Below are 17,493 nucleotides of genomic sequence, written 5' to 3'. Positions count from 1 at the left end.
CCGGACCACATAGCAAGGCAAGCGTTACTCAATTAATATCTAAGTTCCTTTCTTTGCTCAGAGCGTGCCGAGTTGTACCCATTCTGCGGTCTGTTAATAAAGTTTTCAATCAGACAAGTGTATAGAACGAAGGGCTTTTATTATAACATTTCGTTGCAGTAAAATCATTATGCCTCGTTCCCTGAGGAGCGACGGCGTCGGTAATCCACTCCGGTCTCCGGTGGGAGCTAACGTACTATTAGCCGTGTTGTGATGGCTGAGATTCAGGAAGTAAACGCACTGCAAGATGCTCCAAGCATGTGACGCGTATCTCTTCTGACCAATCAGTGGTCTGCAGTGTTTCATGTGACTTTTTTGGTACCCAATAGGGTCGCTTGGAATCTCGACAGAGAAGTAGGGTATATCTGCAGAGCCGCAAGCCCAACGAGAGCGTAATAATAATAATAATATAATAAAAAACAGCGGTGATGCCGGTATTCAGCCCAACGCTGCGGTGGGCATGATGTAACAGCGATACCGCGGTAATACCGATACCGCGGCAGCTCTATATCAATGAAATCTGTCATTACTTAGTTGAGTGACTTTTGGCTCAATATTATTATTATTATTGTTTTTTTAATTATCATGTAATTTTTTGCGGGCCGGTCAGAATCATCCCGCGGGCCGGATCTGGCCCGCGGGCCGCCAGTTGAATAGCCCTGCAGTACATTATCACTTATCAGTACAAAATGTGTGTGCACTTACTACAGTATGTTTAACCATAGTCTCTCTGTCTCTGTTTCTGTATGTGTCTCTCCCTCTCTCTCTCTCTCTCTCTCTCTCTCTCTCTCTCTCTCTCTCTCTCTCTCTCTCTCTCTCTCTCTCTCTCTCTCTCTCACATTCTGTCCATATTTATTCAACAGATGAGTCCATGACTTGGGAATAATTGCCTGCTTGATTATCTAACACGCTGAACACAGGTGGGGGTGATTATCTAACACACTGAACACAGGGGGGGGTGATTATCTAACACACTGAACACAGGGGGGGGGTGATTATCTAACACTGAACACAGGGGGGGGTGATTATCTAACACACTGAACACAGGGGGGGGTGATTATCTAACACTGAACACAGGTGGGGGTGATTATCTAACACTGAACACAGGGGGGGGGTGATTATCTAACACACTGAACACAGGGGGGGGGGGGATGATTATCTAACACTGAACACAGGGGGGGGGGGTGATTATCTAACACACTGAACACAGGGGGGGGGTGATTATCTAACACACTGAACACAGGGGGGGGGGGTGATTATCTAACACTGAACACAGGGGGGGGGGGGTGATTATCTAACACTGAACACAGGGGGGGGGGTGATTATCTAACACACTGAACACAGGGGGGGGTGATTATCTAACACACTGAACACAGGGGGGGGGGGGTGATTATCTAACACTGAACACAGGGGGGGGGGGGGTGATTATCTAACACTGAACACAGGGGGGGGGGGTGATTATCTAACACACTGAACACAGGGGGGGGTGATTATCTAACACACTGAACACAGGGGGGGGGGGTGATTATCTAACACACTGAACACAGGTGGGGGGTGATTATCTAACACACTGAACACAGGGGGGGGGGTGATTATCTAACACACTGAACACAGGGGGGGGGGTGATTATCTAACACACTGAACACAGGGGGGGGGGTGATTATCTAACACTGAACACAGGGGGGGGGGGTGATTATCTAACACTGAACACAGGGGTGGGGGGGGTGATTATCTAACACACTGAACACAGGGGGGGGGTGATTATCTAACACACTGAACACAGGGGGGGGGTGATTATCTAACACACTGAACACAGGGGGGGGGGGGTGATTATCTAACACACTGAACACAGGGGGGGGTGATTATCTAACACTGAACACAGGGGGGGGGGTGATTATCTAACACACTGAACACAGGGGGGGGGTGATTATCTAACACACTGAACACAGGGGGGGGGGTGATTATCTAACACACTGAACACAGGGGGGGGGGGTGATTATCTAACACACTGAACACAGGGGGGGGGGGGTGATTATCTAACACTGAACACAGGGGGGGGGGTGATTATCTAACACACTGAACACATGGGGGGGGGGTGATTATCTAACACACTGAACACAGGGAGGGGGGGTGATTATCTAACACACTGAACACAGGGGGGGGGTGATTATCTAACACTGAACACAGGGGGGGGGTGATTATCTAACACTGAACACAGGGGGGGGGGGTGATTATCTAACACACTGAACACAGGGGGGGGGTGATTATCTAACACACTGAACACAGGGGGGGGGGTGATTATCTAACACACTGAACACAGGGGGGGGGGTGATTATCTAACACACTGAACACAGGGGGGGGGGGGTGATTATCCAACACACTGAACACAGGGGGGGGGGGTGATTATCTAACACACTGAACACAGGGGGGGGGGTGATTATCTAACACACTGAACACAGGGGGGGGGTGATTATCTAACACACTGAACACAGGGGGGGGGGGTGATTATCTAACACACTGAACACAGGGGGGGGGGGGGTGATTATCTAACACACTGAACACAGGGGGGGGGGGGTGATTATCTAACACACTGAACACAGGGGGGGGGGTGATTATCTAACACACTGAACACAGGGGGGGGTGATTATCTAACACACTGAACACAGGGGGGGGGTGATTATCTAACACACTGAACACAGGGGGGGGGGGGGTGATTATCTAACACACTGAACACAGGGGGGGGGGGTGATTATCTAACACTGAACACAGGGGGGGGGGTGATTATCTAACACACTGAACACAGGGGGGGGGGTGATTATCTAACACTGAACACAGGGGGGGGGGGGGGGGGTGATTATCTAACACTGAACACAGGGGGGGGGGGTGATTATCTAACACACTGAACACAGGGGGGGGGGGTGATTATCTAACACTGAACACAGGGGGGGGGGGGTGATTATCTAACACACTGAACACAGGGGGGGGGGTGATTATCTAACACACTGAACACAGGGGGGGGGGTGATTATCTAACACACTGAACACAGGGGGGGGGGTGATTATCTAACACTGAACACAGGGGGGGGGGTGATTATCTAACACACTGAACACAGGGGGGGGGGTGATTATCTAACACACTGAACACAGGGGGGGGGGTGATTATCTAACACACTGAACACAGGGGGGGGGTGATTATCTAACACACTGAACACAGGTGGGGGTGATTATCTAACACACTGAACACAGGGGGGGGGGTGATTATCTAACACTGAACACAGGGGGGGGGGGTGATTATCTAACACACTGAACACAGGGGGGGGGGTGATTATCTAACACACTGAACACAGGGGGGGGGGGGTGATTATCTAACACACTGAACACAGGGGGGGGGGTGATTATCTAACACACTGAACACAGGGGGGGGGGGGTGATTATCTAACACTGAACACAGGGGGGGGGTGATTATCTAACACTGAACACAGGCGGGGGGTGATTATCTAACACACTGAACACAGGGGGGGGGGAGTGATTATCTAACACTGAACACAGGGGGGGGGGGGATTATCTAACACACTGAACACAGGGGGGGGGGGTGATTATCTAACACACTGAACACAGGGGGGGGGTGATTATCTAACACACTGAACACAGGGGGGGGGGTGATTATCTAACACTGAACACGGGGGGGGGGTGATTATCTAACACACTGAACACAGGGGGGGGGGGGGTGATTATCTAACACTGAACACAGGGGGGGGATGAACAGGGGGGGGGGGGTGATTATCTAACACCATGAACACAGGGGGGGGGGGGGGGTGATTATCTAACACTGAACACAGGGGGGGGGGTTACCGGGGGGGTGATTATCTAACCACTGAACACAGGGCTAACACAGGGGGGGGGGTGATTATCTAACACTGAACACGGGGGGGGGTGATTATCTAACACTGAACACAGGGGGTGGGGTGATTATCTAACACTGAACACAGGGGGGGTGATTATCTAACACACTGAACACAGGGGGGGGGGTGATTATCTAACACTGAACACAGGGGGGGGGATATCTAACACTGAACACAGGGGGGGGTGATTATCTAACACTGAACACAGGGGGGGGGTGATTATCTAACACACTGAACACAGGGGGGGGGGGTGATTATCTAACACACTGACACAGGGGGTATCATGACACAGGGGGTGATTATCTAACACACTGAACACAGGGGGGGGGGTGATTATCTAACACACTGAAACACAGGGGGGGGGGGTGATTATCTAACACACTGAACACAGGGGGGGGGTGATATCTAACACTGAACACAGGGGGGGGGTGATTATCTAACACACTGAACACAGGGGGTGGGTGATTATCTAACACTGAACCAAGGGGGGGGGTGATTATCTAACACTGAACACAGGGGGGGGGGGGTGATTATCTAACACATGAACACAGGGGGGGGGGGTGATTATCTAACACACTGAACACAGGGGGGGGGTGATTATCTAACACACTGAACACAGGGGGGGGGTGATTATCTAACACTGAACACAGGGGGGGGGGTGATTATCTAACACACTGAACACAGGGGGGGGGGGTGATTATCTAACACACTGAACACAGGGGGGGGGGGTGATTATCTAACACTGAACACAGGGGGGGGGTGATTATCTAACACACTGAACACAGGGGGGGTGATTATCTAACACTGAACACAGGGGGGGGTGATTATCTAACACACTGAACACAGGGGGGGGGGGTGATTATCTAACACTGAACACAGGGGGGGGGGTGATTATCTAACACTGAACACAGGGGGGGGGGGGTGATTATCTAACACTGAACACAGGGGGGGGGGGTGATTATCTAACACACTGAACACAGGGGGGGGGGGTGATTATCTAACACACTGAACACAGGGGGGGGGGGGTGATTATCTAACACACTGAACACAGGGGGGGGGGGTGATTATCTAACACACTGAACACAGGGGGGGGGTGATTATCTAACACACTGAACACAGGGGGGGGGGGGTGATTATCTAACACACTGAACACAGGGGGGGGGTGATTATCTAACACACTGAACACATGGGGGGGGGTGATTATCTAACACTGAACACAGGGGGGGGGGGTGATTATCTAACACACTGAACACAGGGGGGGGGGTGATTATCTAACACACTGAACACAGGGGGGGTGTGATTATCTAACACTGAACACAGGGGGGGGTGATTATCTAACACACTGAACACAGGGGGGGGGGGGTGATTATCTAACACACTGAACACAGGGGGGGGTGATTATCTAACACTGAACACAGGGGGGGGGTGATTATCTAACACTGAACACAGGGGGGGGGTGATTATCTAACACACTGAACACAGGGGGGGGGTGATTATCTAACACTGAACACAGGGGGGGGGGTGATTATCTAACACACTGAACACAGGGGGGGGGTGATTATCTAACACACTGAACACAGGGGGGGGGTGATTATCTAACACACTGAACACAGGGGGGGGGGGTGATTATCTAACACACTGAACACGGGGGGTGATTATCTAACACACTGAACACAGGGGGGGGTGATTATCTAACACACTGAACACAGGGGGGGGTGATTATCTAACACACTGAACACAGGGGGGGGGGGGTGATTATCTAACACACTGAACACAGGGGGGGGGGTGATTATCTAACACACTGAACACAGGGGGGGGGGTGATTATCTAACACTGAACACAGGGGGGGGGGGGGGTGATTATCTAACACACTGAACACAGGGGGGGGGTGATTATCTAACACACTGAACACAGGGGGGGGTGATTATCTAACACACTGAACACAGGGGGGGGGGGTGATTATCTAACACACTGAACACAGGGGGGGGGGGGGTGATTATCTAACACTGAACACAGGGGGGGGGGGGGTGATTATCTAACACACTGAACACAGGGGGGGGGGGTGATTATCTAACACACTGAACACGGGGGGGGGGGGTGATTATCTAACACACTGAACACAGGGGGGGGGGGTGATTATCTAACACACTGAACACAGGGGGGGGGGGGTGATTATCTAACACACTGAACACAGGGGGGGGGGGGTGATTATCTAACACTGAACACATGGGGGGGGGGGGTGATTATCTAACACACTGAACACAGGGGGGGGGGGGTGATTATCTAACACACTGAACACAGGGGGGGGGGTGATTATCTAACACACTGAACACAGGGGGGGGGGTGATTATCTAACACACTGAACACAGGGGGGGGGGTGATTATCTAACACTGAACACAGGGGGGGGGGGTGATTATCTAACACTGAACACAGGGGGGGGGTGATTATCTAACACACTGAACACAGGGGGGGGGTGATTATCTAACACACTGAACACAGGGGGGGGGGTGATTATCTAACACACTGAACACAGGGGGGGGGTGATTATCTAACACACTGAACACAGGGGGGGGGGGGGGGGGGGTGATTATCTAACACACTGAACACAGGGGGGGGGGGTGATTATCTAACACACTGAACACAGGGGGGGGGTGATTATCTAACACTGAACACAGGGGGGGGGGGTGATTATCTAACACACTGAACACAGGGGGGGGGGTGATTATCTAACACACTGAACACAGGGGGGGGGTGATTATCTAACACACTGAACACAGGGGGGGGGGTGATTATCTAACACACTGAACACAGGGGGGGGGTGATTATCTAACACACTGAACACAGGGGGGGGGGTGATTATCTAACACACTGAACACAGGGGGGGGGGGGTGATTATCTAACACACTGAACACAGGGGGGGGTGATTATCTAACACACTGAACACAGGGGGGGGGGGTGATTATCTAACACACTGAACACAGGGGGGGGGGGGTGATTATCTAACACACTGAACACGGGTGGGGGTGATTATCTAACACAGGGGGGGGGGGGGTGATTATCTAACACACTTAACACAGGGGGGGGGGGTGATTATCTAACACACTGAACACAGGGGGGGGGGGGTGATTATCTAACACACTGAACACAGGGGGGGGGGGTGATTATCTAACACACTGAACACAGGGGGGGGGGGTGATTATCTAACACACTGAACACAGGGGGGGGGGTGATTATCTAACACTGAACACAGGGGGGGGGGGTGATTATCTAACACACTGAACACAGGGGGGGGTGATTATCTAACACTGAACACAGGGGGGGGGGTGATTATCTAACACACTGAACACAGGGGGGGGGGGTGATTATCTAACACACTGAACACAGGGGGGGGGGGTGATTATCTAACACTGAACACAGGGGGGGGGGGTGATTATCTAACACTGAACACAGGGGGGGGGTGATTATCTAACACTGAACACAGGGGGGGGGGTGATTATCTAACACACTGAACACAGGGGGGGGGGGTGATTATCTAACACTGAACACAGGGGGGGGGGGGTGATTATCTAACACACTGAACACAGGGGGGGGGTGATTATCTAACACTGAACACAGGGGGGGGGTGATTATCTAACACACTGAACACAGGGGGGGGGGTGATTATCTAACACTGAACACAGGGGGGGGGGGTGATTATCTAACACACTGAACACAGGGGGGGGGGTGATTATCTAACACTGAACACGGGGGGGGGGGGTGATTATCCAACACACACTGATTGTGTTCGGTCACTATTCTATTTATTATTTTCGTAATTCCTTTATTTTTTTTATTTAATTACATTTTGTAAATGCAAAACAACACGTGTGAAAAATAAAGAAAACAAAAAGGGTTGTGTTCACCAGTCTTCACATTCTGGGTCCTAACCCTAACCTTTAACCTACCCTTTAACCTCAAACCTCTCCCTCTGCTGTCTCAATACACCTGACTCATCCATCTGACTCATCCACTTCTTTGTGAGCCTTTTTGGTCGCCACCCTTAACCCTTCCACTGCCACACTACAGAAGGTTAACCCTTTACTATCACACTACCGTCGGTAACCGTCGGGGGTCTAATACACCTGTCGATTATCAGTTAGTTGCATCCAGTCAACATGTACAAAACGGATTGTTTTTTCATCGGTACATTTCCGTTTTATAGCCTTTTGAATACGAGTATAACTTTGGGTGCCTCTGAGTAATTCCAGAGAAAGACGGATAATGGCATTTTAGTGGAATACACTAAACACTAGGGTTGCACGGTATACCGGTATTGGTATAGTACTGCGGTACTAGAGTGTTTGAAATGATACTGCGTTTGGGGAAAAACTGTACTTTTTAATTTATTCATTTATGCATGCAAATGCCTTCCTATTGGAGCACAGCGCTGCTGTCAGTGGTGACGTTGCGCTAGTTTACCGGAAAAGCAACCTTCTGGAATGAAGAACAACAAACTCTAGTTGGGACGGGAGCTGGCGTGGCTCGTCCGGCGAGTGTTGGCATCGGTGGCACGACTGGAGTGCTGATGGGGGCTGCTGTGGCGCGCAGCGTTGGTTGTCGTGGCCATTGGCAGTCGCGGTGAGGATCTTTGTTGATTGGCGTTGGCTGGCTGGCTTTGGCTAGAGTTGTGGTTCGCTAGCTGTGTGGGCTAACGTTGGCCGAGTTTACTCTGGCAGCGTGTGCTGGCTAGCTGGCGTTGGTCAATAAAGATCCTCACTGCAATTAGTTAGTTATCATAACCATCGGCAGTTGCAGTGCGGATCTTTGTTGATTGGTGTTTGCTGGCTGGCACATTTTGCATGCGGTGAACTCGGCTGACGTTGGCTTGTGTAGCTGGCGAGCTGTAGTGCTAGTTGGGGCTGGCTAGCTGGCGTTGATCAGTGGGGATCCTCGCTGCGATTGCAGATGGTTGTGGTGGCTGGCGTTGCGTGCTGCGGTGGCTCCTGTCGGTGCTGTCGTCGTGCCGTTGATGCCAACGTTCGTTGGACGGGCTATGCTAGCTCTCGTGACTACAGTTCCTTATACGAGCATTAGAAAATGTCCACAATGCTATTCGCAAGAATAGAAAATAAATTGAAAAGCCTAATAATAAGCTATACATAGCCTAAACTGCCGTGCTGAAAGCTAGTAAACACAGCATCTCTATGGCTTAGTCACAAACGTGATTTATACAGAGACATTTGACAATTGCCCATTAATGGTTTATACATACTGTATAAAGACAACGGAAATCTATTTTATTTTTGTTAAACAGCCTACAATATGACATAACCTAGTTCTAGATTATGATAGGCTATAATCAGTCTCACTCATCAAAATGTTTTCTAGGTAACTTATGGTATCTCAAACTAATTAGGCCCTCTGCTATGACAAATGTATAATATACAACCATACTTTTAACTACAGAAGTCTGCTGCATTTGGCTCACAGTGACTCCCCCCACTCAGAAGCAACCTAACCTCTGCTTTTTTTTTTAGCAGCATATTAAGTACACAAATTAGTCCAAAGATGATAAAAGGCTCAACAGGGCAGTCGCAGAGTTCATCTGTGTGGACCAAGTTCCAATATATATACAGTTGAGAAAGCTGGGTGCAGAAACCTTGTACAGCAACTGTTTTGAGTGCAAAAAAAGTTCTCCAGCATTTTGAATGGCATTGCTTTTAATTTAATTGATTTATTCTTGTCATTGTTCATTGTTGTGTTTTAAAATAAAGAACAATAATGACATCTGAGAGTTTTTCCCTGATTTTGAGGAAAAGTATTGAAAGTATCGAAAAGTATCGAAATTAATATCGGTATAGTATCGAAACTAAAATGTTGGTATCGTGACAACCCTACTAAACACGTTGAAAAGAGCATTGGACCGGGGGCTCCGCTGCAGCCTCCTACCTCCCCATGGCCTTAACTGACAACCAACAGGAACCAAACTATTTATTTAGTTAGGCCCTAGTTTATATCTATGGTGTGGAGTGGATCTAGTGTAGCTACATATATATCCTGACTGATGCACGTCATGAAGGTTCATGACATCATGGTGTGTGTACTGTGTGTGTTCCGCAGGGCTGTAATGGAGGCCGCTGCACCACCAGGAGGCGTTGACCTCAGCAGGAAGTTTGTGTCGGAGACGGAGCTGGACGAGCAGAGGAAGAAGAGACAAGAGGAGTGGGAGAAAGTTAGGAAACCAGAGGACCCCGAGGGTAACACACACACACACACACACACACACACATACACACATACCACTGCTCTGGTGCTGCTCCCTCTACCACTGCTCTGGTGCTGCTCCCTCTACCACTGCTCTGGTGCTGCTCCCTAAACCACTGCTCTGGTGCTGCTCCATAAACCACTGCTCTGGTGCTGCTCCCTCTACCACTGCTCTGGTGCTGCTCCCTAAACCACTGCTCTGGTGCTGCTCCCTCTACCACTGCTCTGGTGCTGCTCCCTCTACCACTGCTCTGGTGCTGCTCCCTAAACCACTGCTCTGGTGCTGCTCCCTCTACCACTGCTCTGGTGCTGCTCCCTCTACCACTGCTCTGGTGCTGCTCCCTAAACCACTGCTCTGGTGCTGCTCCATAAACCACTGCTCTGGTGCTGCTCCCTCTACCACTGCTCTGGTGCTGCTCCCTAAACCACTGCTCTGGTGCTGCTCCCTCTACCACTGCTCTGGTGCTGCTCCCTCTACCACTGCTCTGGTGCTGCTCCCTAAACCACTGCTCTGGTGCTGCTCCCTCTACCACTGCTCTGGTGCTGCTCCCTCTACCACTGCTCTGGTGCTGCTCCCTAAACCACTGCTCTGGTGCTGCTCCCTAAACCACTGCTCTGTTGCTGCTCCCTAAACCACTGCTCTGGTGACCATAGAACGTTTAGTATTGATTTCTTTGTAACAAATCATTAAAAAATATATACAGTTAACTGGAATATGTTAGTTTTTTACACATATGTTGGATTATGTAATTGAATTGGTTTGTCATGACAAACCAATAAAAATAATCGCGAATTATCCTATAGCCCTAGTTATGTACATTTCAACAAAGTGGAGCCGCAGGGGACTTCCATAACATACGCCTTGAAATAATCTTACCTTGACGATTAAAAGCCTCCACAATTTAGTAAACAGTTATTCCCATGGCTGGTGTTGATATTTTACGATGCCAGCTTGTGAGAATTTGTTGTAGCCAGCCAGCTAGCGTTGATGCTATTCAATGCTATCATACCCAACACACAGTAACGTTAATAAAATTACATGCATCATTGTTTACAATTTACGGGTGGGGCTAATCGAAAGGACTGGACACGGGGACAAGTTAAACAGCAATCAATTTATTTAATACAACAGGTAGTTTGAGCTGCACTTTCGTGCCTATACGACACACCACAGCCACAGGGATATACGGCTTTGACGAGCTCTCTCTCTCCTGCCGATTAAAATCAGCAGCTCTTCCTCGAGCTCGAGTGCCTGTAGCTGCCTGCATTTGCACAACGGCGTCCATCCCTGCTGCTAGCTAACGTTAAAACGAACCTAAGGTTAGTTGTTCACCAACGATCTCAACATTTGTATTTAGCGTCGGCTCAAAAACACTGAACCGGATGACAAAAGCCGCTAGCGATAGCAGCAATAATACTTCCGGTCGGGGGGTTTCAAAATAAAAGAGCGACGTCTAAAACACCGGAAAGACGTTTATTTTGTACATACATTTTACATTTATTTGTACGATGTTGCATAGGCTGCGTGGGGATGTTGCAGAAGTATAAAGGCAGAGTGTCTGTAACATTGTTTCGATGTCGCGTCGCAGTCGCCCGAGCGTGTAGAGCCCTTGGTGGAGTCTTGGCGGTCGTGCTAAGATGCTTAGCAATGGGAATGTGTTTGGTTATAGTTTGGTTACATGTGTGTGTGGTGAACGTTCCTGTTCACCCTCTACACGGCAGACTTCACTTACAACTCTGAGTCTTGCCACGTCCAAAAATACTCGGACGACACAGCGATTGTGGCGTGTGTGAGGAAGGGACAGGAGGGAGAGTACAGGGACCAGGTGGGAGCCTTCAGCGACTGGAGCGAACGGAACGGCCTTCTCCTGAACGCAACAAAGACCAAGGAGATGGTACTGGACTTCCGCAGGTCGAAACCACCTCTGCAACCAGTCAGCATACGGGGAAACAACATTGCGACGGTGCAGACATACAAATATTTAGGCGTGCACCTTGACGATAAGCTGGCCTGGGCTGCAAACGCGGAAGCGCTCTACAAGAAAGGACAGAGCCGGCTGTTCTTCCTCAGGAGACTCAGGTCTCTTAATGTGTGTGGGGAAATGTTGTTCATGTTCTATCAGGCAGTGGTGGCAAGTGTGCTCCTCTATGCCGCTGTCTGCTGGGGTGGTAATACCACGGCCAGGGATGCCAGGCGGCTGGATAAGCTGGTGAAAAAGGCTGGCTCAGTGGTGGGGAGGAGACTGGACCCACTGGGGACCGTGGTGGAGAGCCGCACGCAGAGCAAGCTGCTGGCCATCATGGGCAATACCAACCACCCTCTCCACCGCCTCCAGACCTCCAACACCCTCACCCTGAGCATCGGGTCCCCCCAGGGCTGTGTTCTAAGCCCCCTGCTGTACTCACTCTACACACACGATTGTGTGGCCAAGTTCAGCTCCAACTCCATAGTGAAGTTCGCAGACGACACGGTGGTGGTGGGGCTGATCTCGGACAACGACGAGAAGGCCTACCGGGAGGAGGTTGAGGTACTGGAACGCTGGTGCCAGGACAACAGCCTGCTCCTGAACATTGGTAAAACCAAGGAGCTGATCGTGGATTATAGGAGAGGACAGCAGGAGACACACACACCACTGATGATTAACGGGGCTACCGTGGACAGGGTGAGCAGCTTTAAGTACCTGGGGGTCCACATCTCAGAGGATCTGACATGGTCAACACACATAGACACAGTAGTAAAGAAAGCGAAGCAGCGCCTCTACCACCTGAGACAGTTAAGGAAGTTCAGAGTATCGGGGAAGATACTTCAGTCCTTCTACTCAGGAGCTGTAGAGAGCATCTTGACCGGAAACATCACTGCCTGGTATGGAAACAGCACGGCACAGGACAAGAAGGCCCTACAGAGAGTGGTGCGCTCAGCCGAGCGTACCACGGTATTGCGCTACCTCCCCTGCAGGTTCTATACAACAAGAGGTGCAAATCCAGAGCCTGCAGGATAATGAAAGACCCCCACCACCCCAATAACAGCCTGTTCCAACTGCTGAGGTCAGGCAGACGCCTGTGAACCCCAGCTACTAGGACAGAGAGGCTTAGGCTCAGCTTCTTCCCCCAGGCCATCAGAGCCTTGAACAATGAACATTGAGTGCCACAGAACACTGAACTATCCACACACAAGCACACACGAGCACACACACGACACGCACGCTGTGCACGCTCACACACTAGCAGCCACTTAACACTTTAACACGAGCGGGCACACACTCATGCCGCACATACGCACACTTATGGCCAAGAGGAAAGGCCACTTTAAATTAGTATAACAACAGGAACAGTGTATTGCACTACCAAAGCTACCTAGCATGTCCTATATGCTCTGTAAATAAATATGTACAGATACCGAGATGTCACACCATGTTACCTGTTACCTGTTTATTGGACAATGTTGTTTTTTATTGGATTCTATTATATGTTGTACCACTGTATTGCACATCGTCGCGGGCAAGACCACCCGCATTTCATTGTATACTTGTATGCCGTGACAATTAAAACTCTTGACTTGACTTGACCGCCCCCTGGTGGGGCAGAGCAGCAGCCACCCTCTCCACCGCCCCCTGGTGGGGCAGAGCAGCAGCCACCCTCTCCATCGCCCCCTGGTGGGGCAGAGCAGCAGCCACCCTCTCCACCGCCCCCTGGTGGGGCAGAACAGCAGCCACCCTCTCCACCGCCCCCTGGTGGGCAGAGCAGCAGCCACCCTCTCCACCGCCCCCTGGTGGGGCAGAGCAGCAGCCACCCTCTCCACCGCCCCCTGGTGGGCAGAGCAGCAGCCACCCTCTCCACCGCCCCCTGGTGGGGCAGAGCAGCAGCCACCCTCTCCACCGCCCCCTGGTGGGGCAGAGCAGCAGCCACCCTCTCCACCGCCCCCTGGTGGGGCAGAGCAGCAGCCACCCTCTCCACCGCCCCCTGGTGGGCAGAGCAGCAGCCACCCTCTCCACCGCCCCCTGGTGGGCAGAGCAGCAGCCACCATCCACCGCCCCCTGGTGGGGCAGAGCAGCAGCCACCCTCCACCACACCCTGGTGGGGCAGAGCAGCAGCCACCCTCTCCACCGCCCCCTGGTGGGCAGAGCAGCAGCCACCCTCTCCACCGCCCCCTGGTGGGCAGAGCAGCAGCCACCCTCCACCGCCCCCTGGTGGGGCAGAGCAGCAGCCACCCTCCACCACACCCTGGTGGGGCAGAGCAGCAGCCACCCTCTCCACCACAACCTGGTGGGGCAGAGCAGCAGCCACCCTCTCCACCACAACCTGGTGGGGCAGAGCAGCAGCCACCCTCTCCACCGCCCCCTGGTGGGGCAGAGCAGCAGCCACCCTCTCCACCGCCCCCTGGTGGGCAGAGCAGCAGTCGCAGCGGACGGCTCATCTCCCTGCGCTCACGGACTGAGCGGCACAGGAGGTCCTTTGTCCCCACAGCCATCAGACTGTACAACAGCGTATTATAGTGCGGGGGACCTGACCTCTGACCCACACACCTGTTTTTACACCTGTTTTTATACACTGTTTTATACACCTGTTTTTACACACTTATTTTATACACCTGCTTTTATCTCATCACGCTCTTATTGATATTGATAGATATTATTTAATTGAATTTGATCATATGCTTATTTTTTATTCATGATGCAGACATAACGTGAAATAACTGAATGAGAACTGTCAATGTCTGTATACTGTGTGAGCTGCGAGATACCCTGAATTTCCCCAAGGGGATTAATAAAGTATCTATCTATCTACATCTATCCTATCTATCTCTATCTCTATCTCTCTATCTCTCTATCTCTCTATCTATCTATCTGGGTGTGTGTGTGCGCCCCCCAGTGGCCCCTGAGGATGAGTACGACCCTCGCTCCCTCTTTGAGAGACTGCAGGAGGAGAAAGACAAGAAGCAGGAAGATTACGAGGAGCAGTTCAAATTCAGTAAGACTGTCTATCTCTCTCTCTCTCTGTCTCTATCTCTCTCTCGCTCTCTCTTGCTCTCTCTTGCTCTCTCTCACTCTCACTCTCTCTATCTCTCTCTATCTATCTCACTCTCTCTCTCTCTCTCTATCTCACTCTCTTTCTCTCGCTCTCGCTCTCTCTCTCTACTGGTTCAATTAACGTTTAACACTTTGAGTGCCACGCCTCTTCCGGGAAGTTATTGCCTCATGCCACCCATTAACCCCATGTAATCGGTCACCTTGTTTGTAGAGCTATAACCATATTCTATATTATAGCTATTAGAGGTGGAACGGTTCACAAAATCTACGGTTTGGTTCGCATCATGGTTTTGGTGTCACGGTTTTCGGTTCAGTTCGGTATACGTTGTTTTTAATATTTTTATTTATCTAACACTTCAAAAATACCATAGGCATAAGATATATAGCCTAAATATAATCCAACTTTTCAGTTATTCTCAAGGACGTAGTCATGCAAAAACTGAAAGAATGAGGCAGTTTGACATCAGGCACATCATTTTGACAGTGACGGTTAGAGCTAGGAGAGAGAGGGGAGACATTGCTGATTTAAACATGCTTCTCATTTATTTGGTAAAAAAAAAGGTTTACCTTTAATAATGTTTGGCACACAAAGACCGAACTGAAAGACCGAAAATATAGGCAACATTTGTCAAAGTATTAACTTAGTGCAAACAAACTAAATTATTAAACCTTAAAATTTTTGTGGCCACATTATAGACAAAGGCCATCAACATAAAGTATGCATATGCTCAACCAGCACTAGACTTTCTTATCAAAAAGGAAAAGTCACTGTTATTTAAAATAAATAAATCATGTGTACTAAATATATATTTACTTTTTAATTGCATGAAACATTATGAAGTATTCTCTTATGCCGCTTTTCACTGCATGGTACCTAATCGACTCGACTCGCTTTTGCTTTTTGAGTGTCTTGGATGCCGTATTTGAAGTGACGTCACACAAGGAAGTAAATAGTCAACAGTAACACTGCGTTGGAAGGAGAAGCCCTGATGATAATATAAACCAACAGCCAATAAATATGAAGTTATCTTTGAACCTCTGTTGTCAAGCCTCGTCAATATACCCCACCTTCCCCAAAAAATTTAACTGGTGTCGTGGAGTCACTTCGCTGTGAGCGTTTCCACGGTTAGCTTGCGGCTAATGCTAGTTAGCTCGTGGCTAACTTATTACCGGTACTTATAACCGAACAATACACACATGCCCGAACCGGGGAGGTCGTACGGTGTACGGTTCGAATGCGTACCGTTCCACCCCTAATAGCTATGGATACAGTACTATAGTCATTTGACACTGGGTTTCTTCCTGTCAAGATGCAAAAAAGAAATAATTTTTCCATCCATATGTTCCCGTTTTATACCGTGGTGAATATAAGTATGGTTTTAGAGCGGTCTACTATGCTGAGTTATAGCCCTACACGTCGATTACATTGTAGACGCTAGCGTTCCTCGCCTGAACCCGCTATTGTTCCGGATTCAAATCCACATTATAGGTCCACATTATGTTCCATCACGAATGCATGAAAGGGGGGGGGGGGGGGGGGGGGGGGGGGTGGGGTGGGGGGTAAGTTTCTGACTATTCGATTCACATTGAACACTAAAAACGGTTATCAGCCCGATCGCTATGAAAGCATTGCAGGATCAAGCTAGAATTGACATCAAATCGCCCTTACCTTCGGCCGGGAGTAATCCAAAAACAATATTCTAATTTCTTGATTGCCATCTGGTAGATCCAATCCCCATTTGGTCGACGGCATAAACGACCATAACATACGGATCGGCAGGGTTCGAAATGAACGGGGGCTTGGGGCAAAATGCCCTCGAAAATTGACCAAATGCCCTCGAAAATCAGTTAAGGGGGGCAATAAAAGCCCCCGACAGTTTACTAATTATATATATAATTATATATATGCTCTACAGTGCGAGCATTTCCCCCGTATTTGCCCCTAATAATATGTGTGTGTGCGAACCGGAAGAATCATTTACTTGCAGAGTGAAGATTACAAAACAGCTCCGCTGTTAATAGTTAAGAAACTGGACTGAAATTCAGTTTTTGGGTGGAATGCAAAGAGGGAGGGAGGCGGGGCCCGCTGCGTGTTGGGTGCTTGAGAGGTGCTGCGAACACAGACAGACAGAGAGACAGAGAGCTCTGCTCTGCTTTCAGCAAGCATGCATAGTGCTGTGTAACATTAAGTTACACTGCTATCTTAACGTTAGCAAGCTAAGCATCTGCATAGCGCGACCTGTGTAACGTTAAGTAACTTGTGTTCGGCGGGGAAAGACTGT

At 50.0% G+C, this 17,493-nt stretch overlaps 1 protein-coding gene across 2 annotated transcripts in view; it reads left to right on the top strand.

Moving 5' to 3' along the window:
- Window positions 1-17,493, top strand: part of psme3ip1 (proteasome activator subunit 3 interacting protein 1) — a 69,824-nt gene that overhangs the window by 14,928 nt on the left and 37,403 nt on the right. Inside the window, exons 2-4 of one of the 2 annotated variants that reach the window (XM_084316003.1) lie at window positions 903-959; window positions 10,041-10,177; window positions 15,054-15,152. In XM_084316003.1, coding sequence (XP_084172129.1) covers window positions 10,048-10,177; window positions 15,054-15,152 — 229 coding nt within the window. In that variant the 5' untranslated portion in view covers window positions 903-959; window positions 10,041-10,047. The remainder of the gene's footprint in view (window positions 1-902; window positions 960-10,040; window positions 10,178-15,053; window positions 15,153-17,493) is intronic. The other variant, XM_084316004.1, reaches the window with a different exon arrangement.

This window comes from Notolepis coatsorum, assembly GCF_963971535.1.
Source record: "Notolepis coatsorum genome assembly, chromosome: 6".
Taxonomy (NCBI): Eukaryota; Metazoa; Chordata; class Actinopteri; order Aulopiformes; family Paralepididae; genus Notolepis; species Notolepis coatsorum.
Note: the sequence above shows the minus strand (reverse complement) of the source record. Positions and strands in the feature narration are given on the sequence as shown.